Source organism: Garra rufa, chromosome 23 (genome assembly GCF_049309525.1).
Source record: "Garra rufa chromosome 23, GarRuf1.0, whole genome shotgun sequence".
NCBI lineage: Eukaryota > Metazoa > Chordata > Actinopteri > Cypriniformes > Cyprinidae > Garra > Garra rufa.
The window spans coordinates 16,022,810-16,044,647 of NC_133383.1; the positions used below are offsets into that span (position 1 = coordinate 16,022,810).

At 37.4% G+C, this 21,838-nt stretch overlaps 1 protein-coding gene across 1 annotated transcript in view; it reads left to right on the top strand.

Moving 5' to 3' along the window:
- Positions 1–21,838, top strand: part of robo3 (roundabout, axon guidance receptor, homolog 3 (Drosophila)) — a 227,771-nt gene that overhangs the window by 116,327 nt on the left and 89,606 nt on the right. The window contains exon 3 of the mRNA XM_073829030.1: positions 21,029–21,186. Coding sequence (XP_073685131.1) covers positions 21,029–21,186 — 158 coding nt within the window. The remainder of the gene's footprint in view (positions 1–21,028; positions 21,187–21,838) is intronic.

The following is a 21,838-nucleotide window of genomic DNA, read 5'->3' on the forward strand; positions in this document are numbered from 1 at the left end:
GGTGAAGGCCAAAGGGATGACTCTTTCAGCCACTTCAAGAGAAGTTAGTCATTCCAAATCTTTGATTTTTTTGAATATTACAGGTTTACAATGACACTAATTCAAGTCCCACAAAAAGGCTGATCATCCACATAAGACAGGATAATGCAGAGGCACTTAATGTGAAATTGGTTCAGCACTGCAGCTTGAATTGCTTGACAATATATCTGATTTCTTTTGCCTTCTGTCATGTAATTACACTAGTAAAGTCTGCAGAAAGCCTGAGTTGTGGCATTCTGATGGTGATGAAAGGGTTTGCTTATGGGTCAGTCTGCACCTCTAGGCTTTGAGCTGGAGACATCCTGACAGATAAGCCTATTTATGTGAAGCCCCTCAGTCCAGGACAAAACTAAAGTAATAGTGGCTTATGTTCAGCAGGGCATGCTGTCCCCCTCTGGGCCGCCTGCCCTCTGTGCTATTAACCTTATTGCCTTGGATCTAGCCTTGTGTGGGTGCTGAAGGGTAGCCCAGAGCAGTTAAGATTTGAAACTGGTCAGTATAAATTGATTATGAAACCAGCATTGTAAAATAAAAAGCATTGTAAAGACTTTTAATTAAATTTGAGCCATATTTTAACTGTAGGTCTAATGCACCATCACGCCCTGATACAGCTATAAACTGCATGAATCAGATTTCTGTCATCCGACTTTCCATTTCATCCTGACTCAGAAGACAATTTCAGTCCCGCAAAGCTGGTAAAACTTCATTCAGACATTGATGAGATGCATCCACGAAGTAGATTTATTATTCCTGAGTCTTCATTCTGAATATGCAAGCTATTAATCTCCCTGAATTCTTCAATTGAAGAGAAGAGGTGCCAAGTCGCAAATGCATTTTTCTTGCAAATGCATATTAACCAGAAAAGCCGACCTGGGATGTCCAGACGCGCATGTGGCTGCGTGTGTGTCCGTGCAGTAATAATGAGATCACTTAGCCCGACGAACTCCAGGGGTCAGGGAGATTGCTGACAGGGTGGGGTCATTCGGACACACGGGGCGACACAGGCCTTCTGTCCCCCGGCTATTTAACTCTCTCACTACCTAATGAACTTATTAAAGCCAGCCATGAGTAATGCAGATCAGACATGGCCACCTTGGAGAGAGAGAAGGAGAGATATGCAGCAAAGATAGTCATAATAAACTGCTGGGGGACATTAAGAAAAAAACGAGAGGGAAATATAAAGGAAACAAGAGAAAGAGAGAGAGTGTTTTGCTGAATGAGCAACAGGTGGTGCAAGGAGGAGTTTAGACTAAACCCCCACTCAATGTGATGAATATGGGGTGCATCTGTGAGCTTTTGTATAGTCAGGGTTATGACCAGAGCAGACAGGACACAAGGGACAATGCAGCCCACCTCTGACACCCTAGGGAGCCACCAGCCACTTTCAATCGTTGCCACCGACTCTCATTTGTGACCCTGGACCACAAAACCAGTTATAAGGGGCATTTTTTTAAAATTGAGATTTATACATCATTGAAAGCTGAATAAATAAACTTTCCATTGATGTATGGTTTGTTAGGATAGGACAATATTTGGCTGAGATAAAACTATTTGAAAATCTGGAATCTGAGGGTGCAAAACAATCTAAATATTGCGAAAATCGCCTTTACAGGTCCAATATTGTCAAAATCGAAATTTCCTGGCTTTTTTCATGATAACTGAGGTCTAGGGGCTATGTAACTACCATATGAGTTTCAAAACAGTCAATCCACAGTAAACTGCACACAGCCTGCTTAAAGTAGCTGTTCATTTTCACGAGCCGCTGTGACTTCCGCAAAGATGTGACGTCCGATCTACTCAGTCACCGCCTTCAGTCACCACCCCGAGCACCAATCACGTCCCACCCTCCTTTAGTCAAACCCAGACAATATCGTGTCCATAACATTGCTAAGCAACAACAACACGAAAACAAGTCGAGAAAACCCTGTTCAGTCGATAGATGTCGAAACTACATCATTGCACAGGCTCCAGAACAACATGAATATAAGAGACCACTGGCACGTCAACTTCAGCCTCTTTCACACAGCGATTCCGGTAAATACACTGATAATGTGTCCCATGATTTGTTCCGGAGTTGTTTAATTTGGTTCATTCACAGTTGTTTTCCGGAATCTGTGCTTGCTTTACACACAACCCATAAAGACATGTGACGTTTGGATGTGAGATGTAATGCGACGCGTACGTTTCACTAAACTGAAACTAACCTGAACAAACTGTGCTTCAGCGCTGATAGTGAGGAGCTGGCTCTGCCTGATCGCCGCTTCATTCCACTTTTGCACGTATTTTTTCGTCGTGAAGAGTCGCAGGGTAACATGCATCATCACTACAACATTGCCTTTATGTTTCTGGCTTTTGTTCACACAGCGCTCGTTCCCGTAATTTTCCAGAATCAGCGCGCATTGTGAAAGGGGCTTTACTAAAGCAACATTTATGTAGCTTACTGCATTCAGTGTTTGAAAAAGAAAAAACATTAATGATCATTCTGAAATATCCTGTTGAGTCTCAGGAGGCTAGGCTCTCTCTATGGCTCTGGGTTCGGCTACAACGATACATGACCGTAGTTACCTGTGATTGGCCTGGCTGTGCGTCACTCAGAAAACAACAGGCCAATCAGAAGAGAGGCTCATGAATATTAATTAGATGGGCCAAAATCGACCTGTTTTTGACAGAGCTCCTGAAAAAGGAGCTGTAAAAATATATTGAGATGGATTTTAGCACTTATACCGCAAATATATATTCTTAAGGACATCAGCAACTAAAATAAACCTCCAGAAATGTGTACAATATGGGACCTTTAAAGTTGTCCAAATTAAGTTCTTAGCAATACATATTACTAATTAAAAATTACATTTTGATATATTTACAGTAAGAAATTTGCAAGATATCTTCATAGAACATGATCTTTACTTGAGAAGTTCACTTCCAGAACAAAAATAAAATAGATAATTTACTCGCCCTCTTGTCATCCAAGATGTCGTCCATTTCAGGGTTTCTCTCCATATAATGGACTTCAATAGTGCCTGTGAGTTTGAACTTCCAAAATGCAGTTTAAATGCAGCTTCAAAGAGCTCTAAACGATTCAAGCTGAGGAAGAAGGGTCTTATCTAGTGAAAAGATTTTCTAAAAAAAAAATTACAATTGATATACTTTTTAACCTCAAATGCTCATCTTATCTAGCTCTGCGTGAACTCTGTGTATTCAGATTCAAGAAAGTTAGGGCATATTGAAAAACACCCATCTCATTTTTGCCTCCAACAATTGTCCTACATCGCTGTTTTACCTTTTTTTGTGAAGGGAGTTTGATCTTCTTTGCATGTTCACTTTGTAAACACTGGGTCTTCTGTAGCTATGTAGGACGATTTTGAAGTTGGAGAAGAAAATGAGATGGGAGTTTTTCGACATACCCCAACTTCAACCTGAATACACAGAGTTCACACAGAGCTAGACAAGACAAGCATTTGAGGTTTAAAAATATATCAATTGTCATTTTTTTTAGAAAACAATAGATCGTTTTGCTAGATAAGATCCTTATTCCTTGGCTTTTGGAAGTTCAAACTCAGGGGCACCATAGAAATCCATTATATGGAGAGAAATTTCCTTACGACTGAAAAAAGAAAATCATGAAAATGTTGGATGACAAGGGCGTGAGCAAATTATCTGTAAATTTTTGTTCTGAAAGTGAACTTCTCCTTTAATATCCTAATGATTTTTGGCATTAAAAAAAATGTATAATTTTGACAAGGGTCACATTTGTCTCTCAGTATGTATACCTCTATGCAGCTCATCCAATTAAATATTAAAGTCTGAACTTTCCGGCTTATAACATTTAATTTGCAATTTTGCTTACTCACGTCCCTTATGAAACAGTCAATTCACTCTGAGGTTGTGGTTAAATGAATGCACAATCATTGATGTTGACTCTGGGAGAGCCTGACCACCATAGGGACTGTTTAATTGCATCTATTCATTTTCCTAACAGAGATCATAAAGTTCTAATTGTCCATTTTACTGGCATACTAAATTGCAAGGTGAGTTTAAGGGCTTCATGTTTTTTGAAAACACCCATTCAGATCTGAACTTTAGCCTTGTTGTTAAAACACCTCAGATCTGTAGAGCGGGGAAACAACAGCTAAGCTTAAAATGAAGTTAGTACGCCTGTTTAAGTGTGGTGAATGGTGATTGATGGCAACCAGTCGTCGGAATGCTAAATTATTTTCCTTCCACTGCATATGTGGCTGTGCAATCCATATACACTGAGAGTTTGTGCAGGCACCAGCCCTGGGATGATTGATTGCCTCTTTCTCGTTGGCATTGCCAGCTGGCATCACAGAGATGGGAGAGAGCAATGGGCCAGGATATTGGTCTGTGTTCAAAACGTAGGAGAGCATAGACACACACACACTGCCAGCAAAAGCAATACTTGCTTAAGCTGTTACATTTCCGTTGACCTATACTCCCTTTTACTGGTTTTGGCCCCTTACAGTAAGACAAATCCAGACCAGTTCTTAAAATTCTAAGTCGTTTGAACAAAAGATGCCAGTTCAGTTTCATCTCAGCTTGCCCATATTTGTGACGTCTGTTTCAAAAGCGTCTAAGTCTTCCTAGCTCCTTTTAGCAGACGGGCTCACCTTGGAGGATCAGAGGATTTTGGATGAACAAGAATCCTTTCCCAAACCCCTGCGAGGAAAGGCTTCAACGTCAAGCCTTATCCCGAGACCTGTCCTGCTGATATGCACTGACGCATCATGCAGAGCGCCCTCCGAATTTGACTGCTCCGCTGAGTTTGAGCTCTGTCTCCTCTTATGATTTCAGTACCACGTGTGGTGTGGTAAAAGAGCGCCGTAGTTGCCTCGTAGGCTCATGCTCCATTCGATTTCTGCAGTCTATTGAGAATTCATTAAACAAGTAACATCTTCGCTGGTGGCACATTGATTATTTCAGACATTGTTCTTGTGATTGTCGAATTCCATTTACAAGCTCTCTGCTTGATTTTGTACAGCAGCATGAAAGCTTTTGACAGTGTATTTGATGCAGGTTTCGTGCCGTTTAACTTCTTCAAAAGCAGCGTCAAGTCCACATTTGTGTTTCTATGTTTATTACGTTAGTTAATCTTTTGATTTATGCACATTCCTGTAGGAAGTATTGCTCCTAAAATCAATACATTTATTTCGCATCAGCTTTCCTACCTCAAGCCATCCTCAGGCAAGCACTGGCTGTGTTTACCAAATAAAATGATTTTTTCCCCAGAGCTTCCAGCAAAAAGTAAATAGAAAAAAGTAATATTGTGAAATATTACTACTATTTTAAATTACATTCAAATCTAATTTATTTCTGTGATCAAAGCTAAATTTTCAGCATCATTACTCACATAATTCTTTAGAAATTATTCTAATATGCTGATTTATTATCAATATAGGGTATTATCAATATATTTTCTTTTCTGTATTTTAATAAATGCAATGGCTGATGAAAATTCCGCTTTGCATCGCAGGAATAAATTAAATAGTACATTAAAATAGAAACCATTCTTTTATATTGTAATAACATTTCATAATATTACTGTTTTTTCTGTATTTTTGATCAAATAAATACAATTTTAACAAATGCATATCAATTATTTTATTTTAGTCATTTTTTTAAAAAGTCTTTAAAGAAAATAAAATTTCAGTTTGTTCCCAAGGCATTTTATTTTATTTTATTTTATTTTATTTTATTATTTTACTGTTTTTAGTCACTGGGGCCCAAAACAACATTGGACAAAAAAATTTATATCTAGTTCCACCAAATAATTTCTGAAGGATCATTTAAGACTTGCGTAATTGCTGATGAAAAGTCAGCTTTGCATTACAGAAATAAATTATATTATAAAGTTGTATTAAAATAAAAACCACAACATTTCACAGTTTTTTTTCTGCGTTTTTGATCAAATAAATGCAGCCTTGATGAGCATTCTTTAAAAAGACAAGTCTTACTGATCCAAAACTTTTGAACAGCAGTGTATATATACAATCACACAAGTAAAAAATGCGAAAAAAGTCCCAGATCACCTTAATATACCCTGCCGCTTCATTTGGAACAGTTGGACATTTCAGTTTCCCCAGATGGCTGTGGATCACTACTCGGGGACGTTTCATTAGCAGAAAGGGGGGCGATGATGGACAAAGACATAGAGTTGGGTCTCGTCCTCTCATTAAGCTGGAGAAGTGCAGACCATCACTAGATTAAAGTAATCCTCTTTCTTTCCAAAGACCATGTCTCTATTAGCCTCCACCGTGGTCGGCCACACGCGCCGGATTAGACCACATCACTAATGGACTTATTGTTGTCGGTATCTGCATACAAAAAGACCAGCTATGGGGGGGCCTGGGGCTCTCCTCCTGTATGTGCCATCAATACAGAGATCCTCCTCCCATCCCTCATCCCCTTATCTCCTCTACTTTTGTTCTCCACTCAGGCGTTTTGTGGGCCAGCGTTGTGTCCAGCAGCGCAGGGGCTGGTAACGGTTTACACACGCAATGCACCCGAGCACTGAATAATGATGAGTTTACAGTAGGGCGAATGCGTTAGACGGTCAGCCACCCACAGAGCAGCTGTTTTCCCTCCAAAACACTCAATTGAAGTGGTTTTGGAGCTTCAGTTGTTGCGAAACGCTTCATAGTACAATGAAATTGGGACGTGAGGGAGGTTATGTAAATGGTTTGGAGCTGACCTCTTATTAGGGATCAAAGATGAGAACATTTGAGGCTTGTCTGATTTAGTTTTGGTAATTTATTCTGATTAAACACAAGAACGATTTGATCTGTAAGTTAATGCTAATAAATGTATCGTTAAAGAGCTTAAACAGCCAAGATGAAGAGTTATTGTGTCTGGTGGAGAATTAGAACGCCTCCATTGAAGTCTAAATTCCATCACAAAAACATAGTGATGTAAGCAACTGAAACGTACCCATAATGCACTGCAAATGTGACTGACAGGCAAAATGATTTCTTAAAATTGAGATAGGCTATGTGGCGGAGAGGGTCGCTCACACAAATATGAAAATTCTGTTGTTTCAAACCTGTATGAAAAATACTAGTTGTGCATTTTATACTATTATAGTATTTATTAATATTTTGAGGTAGTTTTTACTTTTATATTTTCAGTTTTCATTTTAATTTAATTTTATAGGTTAATACTTTTATGTGCTTTTGTCATTTTTATTAGTTTTTAAGTTTTTAAATAAAATAAAATTGTAAGAATATAACATTTGTTAAATATTTATATTTGTCTTTTTAATTTTAGTTTAAGTTTGAATCATTTTAGTATTTCAGTACTTCACAGTTTGTTCCTAATTTATTATTATTTATTATTTTTTTATTTGCAATTTTATTTGCTTTTGCTATTTTAACTTTTTAACTTTTTTTAAAAATAAAATAAGATGTTAATACAATTATTTATTTTGAATTATTTATATTTAGCTTTACTTTTAGTCTTAGTCATTTTAGTACTTCAGTACTTTACTATTTCAATTTTATTTTAAATGTTATAATTTTTTTAAGTTATACATATTATATATATATATATATATATATATATATATATATATATATATATATATATTTAAATATTTATATTTAACTTTTTCCTTTTAATTTTTTCTTTTCTTATTATTTTATTTGCACTTGTATTTTCTTTTGTATTTTTAAAGTATTTAAATAAAATAAAATGTTAATAAAATTTGATTTTTAAATATTTGTTTTTAACTTTACTTTTAGTCTTAATTGTAGTAATTTTAGTACTTCACTATTTCAGTTTTATTTTTATTTAATTTCTATTTTTTATTTTGTAATTTCTATTGTTTATTAATAATTAATAAAATTATATTTTTAAATATATTTAGCTTTACTTTTAGTGATTTTAGTACTTCACTATTTCAGTTAGTTCCTAAGTAATTTTTATTTTATTTGATTTGATTTGATTAGTTTTTTTTAAGTCTTTAAATAAAATTTAATTTAAATTTGTTCCCAATGCAATTTTTTTTATTATATTTTTATTGTTTTTTTTAACAGTCTTTAAAAATTAATAAAATAATATTTTAAATATTTATATTTAGTTTTAATTTGAGTAATTTTAGTACTTCACTATTTGTTCCCAATGCAAAATTTCTCATTTTGTTTTATTTTATTTTACTTTATTTAATTTTATTTTACTAGTTTTTAAAGTCTTTAAATAAAATTTAATTTCAATTTGTTCCCAAGGCAAAATTTCTAATTTTATTTTATTATTTAATTTTTTATTTATTTATTTTTTCCAGCTATTTTAATTATTTATGTTTTATCCAAAAGGAAGTCACTGGGGCCCAAAACAACATTGGACAAAAAACTCAATATTTAGTTCCACCAAATAAAGAAAGTTTTATAGGTTTTGAATGACACTATTGGTGAGCAAATGGCAATTTTTTAAAAATGTTTTCTAGGTGAACTACCCCTTTAAAGATCCCATCTAGCATCAGACCAGAAAGCCTTAAGGATAGAACTGAATCTTGTGTATGAACTTCCTATTAGAGGGCTGTGAAGGTTTAGGCATAAACAGTTCTCAGAAGAAAGATTATACGTGATACACATCAACCTTCGGAATATTCTCACAAAACCATTTACTGAATCTTTATGCAGTCTGAGTGCACATTTAAAATGACTTGATTTTTTTCCTCTCTCTGATGACCATCTCTTCATTAGTCTCCTCTGTATAAAACACCACCTCTCTGTCATTTAAATGAGGCTGGCGTACCCTGATGCAGCTAGCACGGGCCGCTTCAGGCAGCTGCTGGTGGGACAGTGATTAACAGTGAATGGGGTGGAGGTTAGAGTCGATTCCTCTGGCTCTGTGCCTCTGGATCCCACCGTCGGTCAAACGCCCCCTCTTCCTCCTCCTCTTTTTCTGGATAATGACACCCACCTCCAGCGCTGCACATGCGGCCTTGCCCATAAAGAATACTCATTTATAACTTCAATTTGTCGCCTTGACATGGCGAGGGCTAAAAGGTTTCGGGGAAGACCAGACGGGCCTGTTTATGGGCAGTTAAGAGCCTTGAAATGATGTACCTTGGCAGCACGTCTCATACATCTCTCCGTCTCTCATTCTTACGTCCCTCATATAGAATGCATATCATTTCATCAGGCCGGATAGGGGTGCAGGGAAGCGATTTTGGGTCGTAAAAAGATGAAATATCACTGTTATTCCTTGACACGGTGTCTGCCGCCGCTACTAAGGGTTTACGAGCGTTATAAAGCTGACTTGTGTCCCAGAACATGCAAGCCAAAGATTGCAGCGGTACAAACAGTTATTTATTTATTTAGAAAGTTTCTTTCTTTCTTAATTACTTATTTAATTACTTGTTTTTGTATCCTTTTCTAGTTATATATTTAGTTATTTCATTTTTTGATTGTTTTTTTGCAGATATTTTATTGCAAATATTGCAGTTTGTATTTATTTATGATAGCGCACATATATATACATATAGTTTATATATTTAGTTTTTATGTTTTATATATATATATATATATATATATATATATATATATATATATATATATATATATATATATACACATACATACATACATACATATATTTTCTATTGCAGATTTTTTTTTTGCAAAATTGCCATTTTTATTTATTTATGTTTATTTATTCATTTATTCTAGTGCACATACACACACACACACACACACACACACACACACACATACATATATATATATATATACTCACCGGCCACTTTATTAGGTACCCCTTACTAGTACTGGGTTGGACCCCCTTTTGCCTTCAGAACTGCCTTAATCCTTCGTGGCATAGATTCAACAAGGTACTGGAAATATTCCTCAGAGATTTTGGTCCATATTGACATGACAGCATCATGCAGTTGCTGCAGATTTGTCAGCTGAACATCCATGATGCGAATCTCCTGTTCCACCACATCCCAAAGGTGCTCTACTGGATTGAGATCTGGTGACTGTGGAGGCCATTTGAGTACAGTGAACTCATTGTCATGTTCAAGAAACCAGTCTGAGATGATTCGCGCTTTATGACATGGAGCGTTATCCTGCTGGAAGTAGCCATCAGAAGATGGGTACACTGTGGTCATAAAGTGATGGACATGGTCTCAGGTAGGCTGTGGCATTGACACAATGCTCAATTGGTACTAATGGGCCCAAAGTGTGCCAAGAAAATATCCCCCACACCATTACACCACCACCACCAGCCTGAACCGTTGATACAAGGAAGGATGGATCCATGCTTTCATGCTGTTGATGCCAAATTCTGACCCTACCATCCGAATGTCGCAGCAGAAATCAGACTCATCAGACCAGGCAACGTTTTTCCAATCTTCTATTGTCCAATTTTGGTGAGCCTGTGTGAATTGTAGCCTCAGTTTCCTGTTCTTAGCTGACCGGAGTGGCACCCGGTGTGGTCTTCTGCTGCTGTAGCCCATCCGCCTCAAGGTTCGACGTGTTGTGCGTTCAGAGATGCTCTTCTGCATACCTGGGTTGTAACGAGTGGTTATTTGAGTTACTGTTGCCTTTCTATCAGCTCGAACCAGTCTGGCCATTCTCCTCTGACCTCTGGCATCAACAAGGCATTTGCGCCCACAGAACTGTCGCTCACTGGATATTTTCTCTTTTTCGGACCATTCTCTGTAAACCCTAGAGATGGTTGTGCATGAAAATCCCAGTAGATCAGCAGTTTCTGAAATACTCAGACCAGCCCGTCTGGCACCAACAACCATGCCATGTTCAAAGTCACTTAAATCACCTTTCTTCCCCATTCTGATGCTCGGTTTGAACTGCAGCAGATCGTCTTGAGCATGTTTACATGCCTAAATGCATTGAGTTGCTGCCATGTGATTGGCTGATTAGAAATTTGCGTTAATGAGCAGTTGGACAGGTGTACCTAATAAAGTGGCTGGTGAGTGTATGTATGTGTGTGTGTGTGTGTGTGTGTGTGTGTGTGTGTGTGTGTGGTTGTGTGTGTGCGCACTACAATAAATTAATAAATAAACATAAATAAATACAAATGGCAATATTTGCAATTAAATATCTATTGTTTATTTATTTATTATAGTGCACATATATCTTGTGTGTTGTTTTCATTGCAGGTATTATTATTATTATTTGCATTAATTATTATTAATGCAAATATTGCCATTTTTATTTATTTATTTATTTATATTTATTTTTGTGTTTAATATATATATATATATATATATATATATATATATATATATATATATATATATATATATATATATATGTTTATTTTTTATTAAATTGCATATTATTTTGCTTAATTATATTTATTAAGCTGCTTGTTTGTTTGCTTACAGCAAATGCTGTTTTATTTAAAAAGAAGTTAACTTTTTGTTTTTGTTTTAACTGTTTTTTTGTATTTAGCTTTCCTTCCGTTTTTTCCTATTTAAACCAAAATTGTCAGAAATCGTTAATCTTTTTGGGCTGATCTGTGAAAGCGCACAAAATTGGTAATTTAGCTTTAAGCCTTTTCACTTGGATTGTTTGTCCTGTTTAATATACTTTTAGCCCTTAATCTGTGTCGGTGCCTGAATATTAACGTCAGCCTGGTGGGTCTGAGCGTTTCACACACATGGAGGAAATTATTTTCTGTGCATAGTCACCACATCAGTGCATCCAGATGCTTTTCATCAATCAGCTGTGAAAGAGAGAGACGGAGAGAGCGAGGGATCCCAGCTGTTGTGTTCTAACAGGACTCAGGTGATGGCTAAACAGCAGAGACAGCATCTAAATGAACATCGAGATGATGACAAACACGCACATGCTAATGCCATCGCAAACAAAAGCTGAATAAGACCGAAAAAAGTGAGTATGGCGTACAAGCAGCGTTGATTTCCCACTGTCCCCAAGGCAATATCAGTCTGGGCTTCTGCCCTGAGCTCGCACCGGGCTCATTATGTCTGGAGAGGCCTCTTTGATCCTATCGGGGTTTGGTATGATGAAACGTCGAAGGCGGCAGATCGCTGTGTGTGTGTGAGCACACTATAGTGTGTATTTGTGTGTGATGGAGGGGATGTTAGCTGGTGGGGGTAGGAGAGAGGGACAGATGTCCAAGCTGCACGTGCCTCGAGCGTCAGATCCAACCCCCCAACTCCCCTGTTACCTCTCAACCCCTCTTCGCTCCTGTCCTACCCCCCCCCCCCCCTGACTTCTGTCAGGAGCCGGTCCAGCCCGTGGGTCCATCGACCGCACCAGATGTGTTGGGCACCAGGCCATGCTGATGCTAACGTGACTGCAGAAGACCTCTGAAATCCAAGCTGCTGTGGCATCTCATAGCCAGAAGATATGAAACCTGATCTAGATCCTCTTATCCTCTGAAGTGTCATTGATGGCAGAGGAGATTAGGGTTTAAATTCCTCAAAATGTCACAAGTTCTTCGGGTTCTTTTGCTTGCAGTTTTGGGCCAGTCTGAGATATTGTTTCCTGCCATAACTGACTGCAGGGCAGAGGCTTAGCCGCATCTATCCAGAGATTTGAAGGAAGATATTGAGATGTCCTTTCATGTGGGCCCAAGACAGGTGTATTCAAGAGAAGTACTCTTTCTCAAAGCTGCTGTAATTGTGTTGACTCCACAAGGGAACTCTTAGTGGCGGCCACAGATCACTACAGAGAACGGAAGGAAATCACTCATACACTCAGACAGCTTGAGAGAAACTGCTTAAATATCTCTCTATAATATTTTCAGCCAGTACCTGGCTGCCCATGAGGACCTATCTTTTTCCCAGGACATATTTTTATGAATATGTTTATGTGTTCCTAGTAAAAAGAGTCTGTACACACTTAAAACTCTGAACTTTATGCACCAAATGTGCTGTTTTGAACTAGTTTGTCTAAACTAGTTCAAAACACAAAATTTATTCAGACACCCTCAACATTTCTCACATTATCACAGTTTATAAAATGGTAATAAAGTATGACAAGAACTCACAACAAATTCATCTTGATAATCTCAGATAACTTTGATAGAACAATAATAGATTACAATCAATCAAAAAATTCAGACAACTCTTAGTTTGACAATATTTACACAACTATCAATACTTTACTGACCAGTTACCAAACAGTGCTTAATTTTGTTCAGTCTGTGGTGTAAAAAGGTCACATTAGCAATTAAAGAAAAAACACTTAAGCAAAACATGGTCAGGTCAAAGTGTCAAATCAAATTTTTGGTCCCAAATTTTTTATTAATTTTACTGGTTGGCCACTGTACAGTATGAAGACTTTTTGGGTATAATATGTCACAGTTTACTTTATTTTGCTCTCACTTACATGAATGAACTATAGTGTCCTGCACCCACTAGTAAGAAAATATAAAAAATTTGGTGACTGAATATTTTTTGGTTTCATTGTATGTAATCAGTATATACAGATCAAAAGTTTAAATAATAGACAAATTAATACTTTTATTTGGCAAAGATGCATGACATTTAGCAAACGTGACTAGGGCTGTGAAACGATTAATTGCGATTAATCGCATTCCAAAATAAAAGTTTGTGTTTACATAATTTGTGTGTGTACTACATATTTTATTATGTATATATAAACACACACATACATGCATGTATGTATTTAAAAAAAGGTCTTGGATGCTATTAATCACGATTAATCGCGATTAATCGTGATTAATCGTTTGACAGCTCTAAAAGTTTTCGGATGCAATTAATCGTGATTAATCACAATTAATCGTTTGACAGCCCTAGAAGATTTTGGATGCGATTTAATTGTGAATAATCGTGATTAACCGTTTGACAGCCCTAAATGTTTCAAATAAATTATTTTCTTTTCTTATCAAATAATCCTACAAAATTTAATTTAAAAATCACGGTTTCAACAAAATTTAGCACAACTGTTTTCAACATTGATGACCGAAAAATCTGTAAATGGTCATGTGACACTGAAAACTAGAGGCAAATTCAGCTTTGCCATCACAGGAATACATTACATTTAAAAAATGTTCTATTTTAAATTGTAATAATATCTCAAAATATTACAGTTTTACAGTATTTTAATCAAATATGGTCTTTCAAAAAGACTTCTTTCAAAAACCGACAGTCCCCTAGGGCTTTTTTTACTGGTGGGTGTCTGTCTGACTGAGTGGAAGGTTTTTCCCTTTTACTGCCTCAGGTCTGCCCTGGTCCGGGGTGGTCAAGGGTGGTCTGTTGTGGATAAGTGGACATCCAGGGGGCTGGAGGACAAATGTGGCCATTTAAAGAAGATGAGAGGGTTTAGGGGCCAGCGGACAGGCCTAAAGCTCTCCATATGTCCACACACGCAGATAATGATTAGCATTATACCTCATCAATCAGATAAATCAATAGCCTGCCAGTCAACTACCACCTGTTCACCTGATTTCGCATGCTAAGCACACATAGCTCGAATTTAAAGCGAATGGAGTGGGAGTAATTAAATAGTATGAAACCATAAACATGTACGATGCATCACTGGGCACCTGTGCATCCTTAAATCAAATTCACCTTGGAAGCAGCAGTGCAGATTTTTAATATCGAGGCACACGGATTAGAGCTTGTAAAACTGATATTGACACGGTTCGTGATTTCCTGACCCGAATTTAATTAGATTAATGCCTCACAACGATGGCTGAGATTGCAGCCCGTGTCTGCTTCGATGAAGTCATCTTTGGCGTGTGCTTGTCTATATGTGTATGTCTGAGCGTGTGACGGATCGCTTCATGCGGAGAGGACAGATTGACAGATGACCGACTCAAATGCCGAAAGCGCCCCTGCGAACGTAAACCTTTCATCACTGAGAGAGAGCCGTTTGTCATTTCTCCTGTACATTTGAATATTAGATTTTATTCATGAGGGCTCATAAAACACGCAAGCTCTCCGGCAACAAGGTAACGTGCTTTTGAGTGCCTGATCACGCTTGACGCAGAAGTGTTTCATTAGGTGTGAATGATTGCTAAGTGGATGCATTCGAGCGTTTAGTCTAAACTTCTGCTTTGTTGAAGCAGAAAAAGCTCTCGGAAAACGTAAAAACAACCTGTGGTCATATTGGATTGCACACTTCACAATCCAAACTGGTTGTGATGCTTAAAAAAAGACCTCAAACAGACCAGTCTCCCGCTTTTGAATTGATTTCGTAAAGCCTTTCACCTGCCGCTTAGCGACTCAAACAAACAGACTCATTACTGTATAGACAGCTGCATTGGGTGCAGAGCCCCCAGCAGAGTCGTATGCTGTTGGTTTTAAGGGATACCTTACAATGTCAGAGATCCGACTTTAAAATTAATGAAGGATCCGGGATGAAGAATTGATTTTTGAGAGGGGAAAGGTTGCGAGTCGGGGGATTCATTAGCCATGCCCCACAGAATGCAGCTATAGTGGCAGCCGAGGGAGGTAATTGAAGTGGACTGCAGCGCTCACGGGTAGGATTACACCGACTTTGTTTTCAGAGGGGATAGAAGGATGGAGAGAAGGAGAAGGAGAGGGGGTTTCCCCCTGAGGTCGACGTAAGAGGTCGAAGGTCATACTCCTAATCCTTCATCCCTCGGGTTTATGGGTAATTGGCAGTCTAATCAGGGTTTATAGAAACTCTTGTGGTCAGATATTGTCCGGGACTAGTTTGAAATTATACCCTTCCCACCTGTTAGAGTCATTTGTACCTTATCTTAAGGTTGTGATAGTCAAGATAGGAACAGGAGAAGATGATACTTACTTTTTATTGCCTCAGCAAGCCTAATAATTAGTTTGCTTGTTTGCTACAGTGGGAAAGTTCACGAGAACTCAGAACCGAGGGCGCATTTCTCAGGGGATCTAGATTTGTTGTTGGCTTGACAGGGCAACATTAGATTTCCATAAGCCCACAGGACTCTCCTACTCAATGCTGTTTATATGCATGTGAGTGCATGTGTGTGGAAATTAATTAGTTGAAAGCTCGCATTCAGTGTGTTTCGGGACCGGTTCACGGGAGTTAATTAAAGCCGCAGGTAGGGCCAGAGATTCAAACTTACCCAAATAGAAATAGCGCCCTGCTGACTAAAATGTTGTCAAGATATTTAAGACTTGCTTTGAAACATTAGTATTGATTTTGCCATCTAATAAAGCAATACGATGAGAGGACGTGACTTGTTTACCTGAATTATATACAGTGCCTTGCGAAAGTATTCATACCACTCATTTTTTTCACATTTTGTTATGTTGCTGCCTTATGTTAAACTGATTTAAATTACTTTTTCGCATCAATCTACACTGCATACACCATAATGGCAAAGCAAATAACAGGTTTTTAACCTGTCTCTGTTACCCTTAATGGAAGAAGTTAATAACCATGACTCTTCCTAGAGCTGGCCTCTCAGCTAAACTGAGCAATTGATGGAAAAGGGCACTGGTTCGAGTGGTGACCAAGAACCTGATGGTCACTCTAGTTGAGCTCCATGATCATATATGATATGGGATGGGATGGGAGAAACCTACAGAAAGACAAACATTGATCTGGGCTTTATGGTGGTGTGGCAAGACTCAGTCCTGTCATCAGTGAAGACACATGAAAACACACTTGGAATTTGCAAAAAAGATCACCTAAAGGACCCTCAGACTGTAAGGAATGAGATTCTGCAGTCTGATAAACCTCAATTCCAAGCATCATGTTTAAAGGAAACCAGGCACTGCTCATCACCTTAAGAGTACCATCCCAAAAGTAAAGTGTGCTGGTAGCAGCATCATGCTGTGGGGCTGTTTTTCAGCAGCAGGGACTGAGGGACTCATCAAAGTAGAAAAAAAGCTCAGTGCACCAAAATATTGAGTAATATAGCTTTAATGAAAACCCAGTCCAGAGCATTTAGAACCTCAGACTGGGCAGAAGGTTGACCTTCCAAGAGGACAATGAATGTAAGCACACAGATTGAGTGGCTTATAGACAACTCTGTGAATGTACTTGGGCTTGGCTTGAACCCAATCAAACATTTCTGGAGAAACATGAAAATGTCTGTCAGACCCCCTCCAAGCTGACAGAGCTTGAGAGTTGAAGAATGGCAGATAATTGCCAAATGTTGATGTGCAAATCTTGTTGCATCATATATAATAATTCTTTAGGCTGTAAAGGTAAGTAATAAGTTAAGGGTATGAATACTTAGGAATTTTTTTTAATTTTTTTTAAATAAATTAATGACGTTTTGACAGATCTGTTTTTGCTTTGTCATTATGGTGCATGGAGTGTAGATTCATGTGGGGAAAAAAGTAATTTAAAACAGATTAACATAGGGCAGCATAAAACAAATGAAGGGGTGTGAATACTTTCCCAAGGCACTATATATAGATTTCAGGGGCATTTCCTCCGAGGAGGCAAAGGAGCAATCTCTGTGTCCAGTATTTTCAGAGCTTCGATGACTGATGATCTGAAAATTTAAAAAATAGTTCAAAATAACCAAATTAAAAGACTAGCTGAACATAAGGATGCAGAATATATTGTTTAAATTATTACTGCCTTGTACCAATGTGAAATGCGTAAAACACTAACTTGATAAGAATACTTGGCTTTAATAGAATATTGATTACATTGTTAATGTAAAGATATAAAATAGATTTTTTTTTCCCGGTAGTGTTTGTAATGTTTTTTTAACCAAGAAAATGTTTATTAAAAGCTTAACAAAATGTGATTGCAACAACTGGCTTTGAGTTTTTCCAATTTTAAAATGCGACGACAGTAGGCATCCAATTATACTCGTGTTTGTCAAGCAGCAATGCCGCCATCATTCACCATGACATCCTCATGAAGTGTAATGTATATTCAAGCTTGACGCCACTCCATCGCGTTCATTTGAAGGGAAGGAAATTAAAACAGCAGCAGCTGACAGACATCCATTAGAGGTGCAAAGAGGGGCGCCCCAATAGCTAATGCTAATATCTCCATGTTCTGTTGTCCTGTTTCAAATTCATCAACAATATATATTCACTAGCACACGTTCAGAGAGCTTCATTCATCAAACCGAACTCTCCGCCCAGCCGCGATGACATTGTAGTGACATTAACGCAGTAATTTAGACGTAATGGCTGTACATTATCCATCCTAAAGTGAAAGCGTACACTCTGATTCACTTACGCCTACGTAAACACATCCTATGTGCCAATTAATTCTCGCCCATAATTAATAGCCAGAAACAAATTTGATTCCAGCTGGTGTCAGGCTATTTTTTGGCCATCCGTGGCTTTTCAGTCTGTTTCGACTATAATAAATCTTGCATTATATCGATCCATAGCGCCTCTAAAGATTTGTGACTCTAATCTCGAGGACCCGCCGCAGAAACACTCCGGTTCCTCTGCTCATCAAGAGGTATTAGGGACCTTGAGATAGCATCAAACTCTCACTAACCGTTTGCGGAGCTGAAGGACAGCCGGTGTCCCCAAGCCGCAAACCTTGACTGTGGTGCCGTCGATCTATTATGTGCATGACAATGACAGATTTTGGCAGATAAGACTAATGTCTTGCATTTAGGAGAGTATTCATAACACTCATACGCGTTTATCTTAAAATGCAAATGTGTAATGGGATCATTTTAAGGACACTGGGACTGTGTGTAATTTGTTGTTACATATAACATATGGTTTGACTTGAATAGTTTTAAAAAATTAAAAAAAAAAAAAATCACACATACATATATGTCTGCTAAACGCAGTGCTGTCTAGAATTGAGATACCGATTTTAGAAAGGATCATCGACACCACAACTTGGACTTTTAATATGCAAAATTTTTACCCTATCATCTCTCTATAATTAATTAATCATCGTTAGGGCTTGATGTGCAAATTATTGCAGAAAGCTCAACCTCCGCAGCTTCAGAAATTAAAAAGTTAGGAAGTGTTTGGAAAGTTTATGTAACTCTTCTGATATGCCGGTTTCAGCTGAAACAAAAAAGTTCTCCCAGCCCTCAAAACTTTCAGATTCTCTGTGATTTTGAGGAGACGTGTGAAGTGGTCAGGTTGAGAGAGAGCGTGAAAAAGATGGATGGGGAGAGAGAGAAATGACTGCCTTCGGACTGTTATCAGACCTCTGTCAGTTTGGTTGGATTACAGAATTGGGAGAGGTTCAGGTCAGTCAAGAGAAAAAGACAGAATGAGAAAAGGAGGGCCGATAGGAGAAACACTGTCAAAAAGAAAGTGATTTAGGTGGTGGGAATAGAGATTCTTATTTGGGAAAGTACAAAGTACAAAAAAGAGAAATATATTGCTGACTTGGGACCTTGAATAGCCATCCATCCATCCAGCCAGCCAGCCCAATATTTGAGTCAGTATTTAAAAGAAAAAAACAAACAAACAAAAAAAACTGGGACCTTGTGTAGCCTGACCCTAGACCAGCTATTTTTTTCCATTAATTAATTAATTCATTAATTCATTAATTAATTTATTCATCCCATTATTTCAGTCTGTTAATAAAAAAAGCCTGAACCTAGAGCAGCTATTTTTATTTAATTTTATGTAATATTATTTTACTTGATTATTTTATTTTAATTTATTTCATTCAGTCATTCATCCCAGTATTTTTAATCTGTTAATTAAAAAAAGCCTAACCCTAGAGCAGCTTTTCATTCTATTTTATTTTATTTTTTTACTTGATTGTTTTATTTTATTTTATTATTTTATTTTATTCATCCATCCCAGTAATTCAGTCTGTTAATTATTTTATTTTATTTTATTCATGCATTCATTCATTTGTTCATCCAACGATCCATCCATCCATTCATCCCTGTATAAAAAAACAAAAACTAAAATATTAAAATATTAAAAAAAATATTAAACAAAAGACATGCCATTTAATAGCTTCCTATAAATGCAACTTTTCCTTACAATTCAGATAGAATTTGCAAGTAAAAATACTTAATTGTGGGATATAAAATTGTGAAAATATTAAAAATTGACTTTTTACTCTTTCGTTGCAGAAATGGACTTCTATAAATTTCTCCTTTTGTAAAGCTGACAAATTGAACTGAAAGCTATTTCTGTCTAAATAAGCAGCAAGCAATTATTAGTAAATGAAAAAAAGGAAAGGTGAAATTGCTGATTTATCAAGATATAAAAAACCCAATATGATTTTGTGAGCCGAATTTCTTCAGGCACTATTTAGTGTCTGCTGCCTGTTTTAGTGTTCGAGTTCAGTCTGTTCCCTCTGGCTATAAAGGGAACTTTAAAATTTCCTTCTCTCGTGGCTTGCCGACTAAAACAGGGTCCTATTTCAGTGGATTTATTTGCTGTCTGAGCTCTGGATATTGTGTTCTGAGTGAGGGAGCCGTAGTTTGCTTCACTTTTGGATCGGATCCAGCGCAATATCGAAAGCCTTCCACTTTATACGCTCTATCTGAACGCAGACCTTTCGCTCTGGGCCACAAACACCAATTGGAAACGTGCAGCTGCAGAACGATTTAGAGGGGTTGATAGAGCACTGGTCAGATTAAAGTATTGGCAGTGCCGGCACTAAGGAATCTGATAAATGGCAATAAAATGGAAATCCAGATTGAGAGGGGGAACTGATATCATCAGCCCCAAAGGTGCAAGAAGGTCGATTGAAGGATATTTCTGCTGGTGGTTATTGCTTGCATTGCCGTATTTGTGTTTGCATGTGGCTGTGTTCTGACATTTTTTGCCAGAATCCAGTAACAAAAAAAGGCATTTTTTTTCCAGTGTCTAACTGATTTAATTATTCATAGTCATGTGTTAGAGGAAACAATGCATTATTTATTAGGCCCGACATGGACAGTGAGCAAATTAAGACCAGAGGGAGAGCAGGACAACATTGCAAACAAATTAAACGAGGAAAGCCAACTAACATAATGATTGCAAAGCGATAAACTAATATCCCGAAACGCTGCCGCATAGCACAATAAAGCATAGCTGTTTGAGGAGGTATTATGTTCGTAGTGATCCTCGATCCCAGTTGCTAATCATTTTCATCTTTTCTCCCTGTTTCTACAGTTCTCCGGGATGATTTTCGACAAACCCCCAGTGATGTGGTGGTGGCAGCAGGGGAGCCGGCAGTGATGGAGTGCATCCCTCCACGAGGCCACCCAGAACCCACTATCTCCTGGAAGAGAAACAATGTGAAAGTGAACGACAAGGACGAGAGGATAACGGTGAATGTTCTTACTTACCTTACTTTCTTTCTCTCTTTTTATGCATTTTAAATACATGTCAAATAAATACTAGCTGTGTAGTACAGATTACATTAAGTAGTCAGATTCCAAAAATTAATTACTCATACATTTTCTAATGCTCATAATTAGATTACAGTTACCTTTTTATGAATTACATGATTACATATTAATAACTTGGCAGTGAATCGTTCGTCGGGTTGAAGGTCCAAATTGCAGTTTCAATGTAGCTTCAAAGGGCTCTACACGATCCCATCCGAGGAATAAGGGTGTTATCTAGTGAAACAAATGGCCATTTTTTTTAAATGATACATTTACATAGTTTTTAACTACAACTGATCATCTTCGACTTGCTTTTCTTCACAAATTAAATTAAATCACGTCGGAAAAGTCACAAAAAACTGAATATATTTTCTTTCTGGCAAGTTTAATGCAAGTTAGATTAAAAAAGTAATCCAAAAAGTGAGAATACATTACCTAAAATGAGTAACCTAGATTTGTTACTGTTTTCATTATGTAGACTGTAATCAGTAATGAACTACAATTTGTAAGTAATCTATCCAGTTGTTAATTTTCTATTGATCAAAGAATCTTGATATATATATCAAGTTTTCCACAAACATATAAAGCAGCA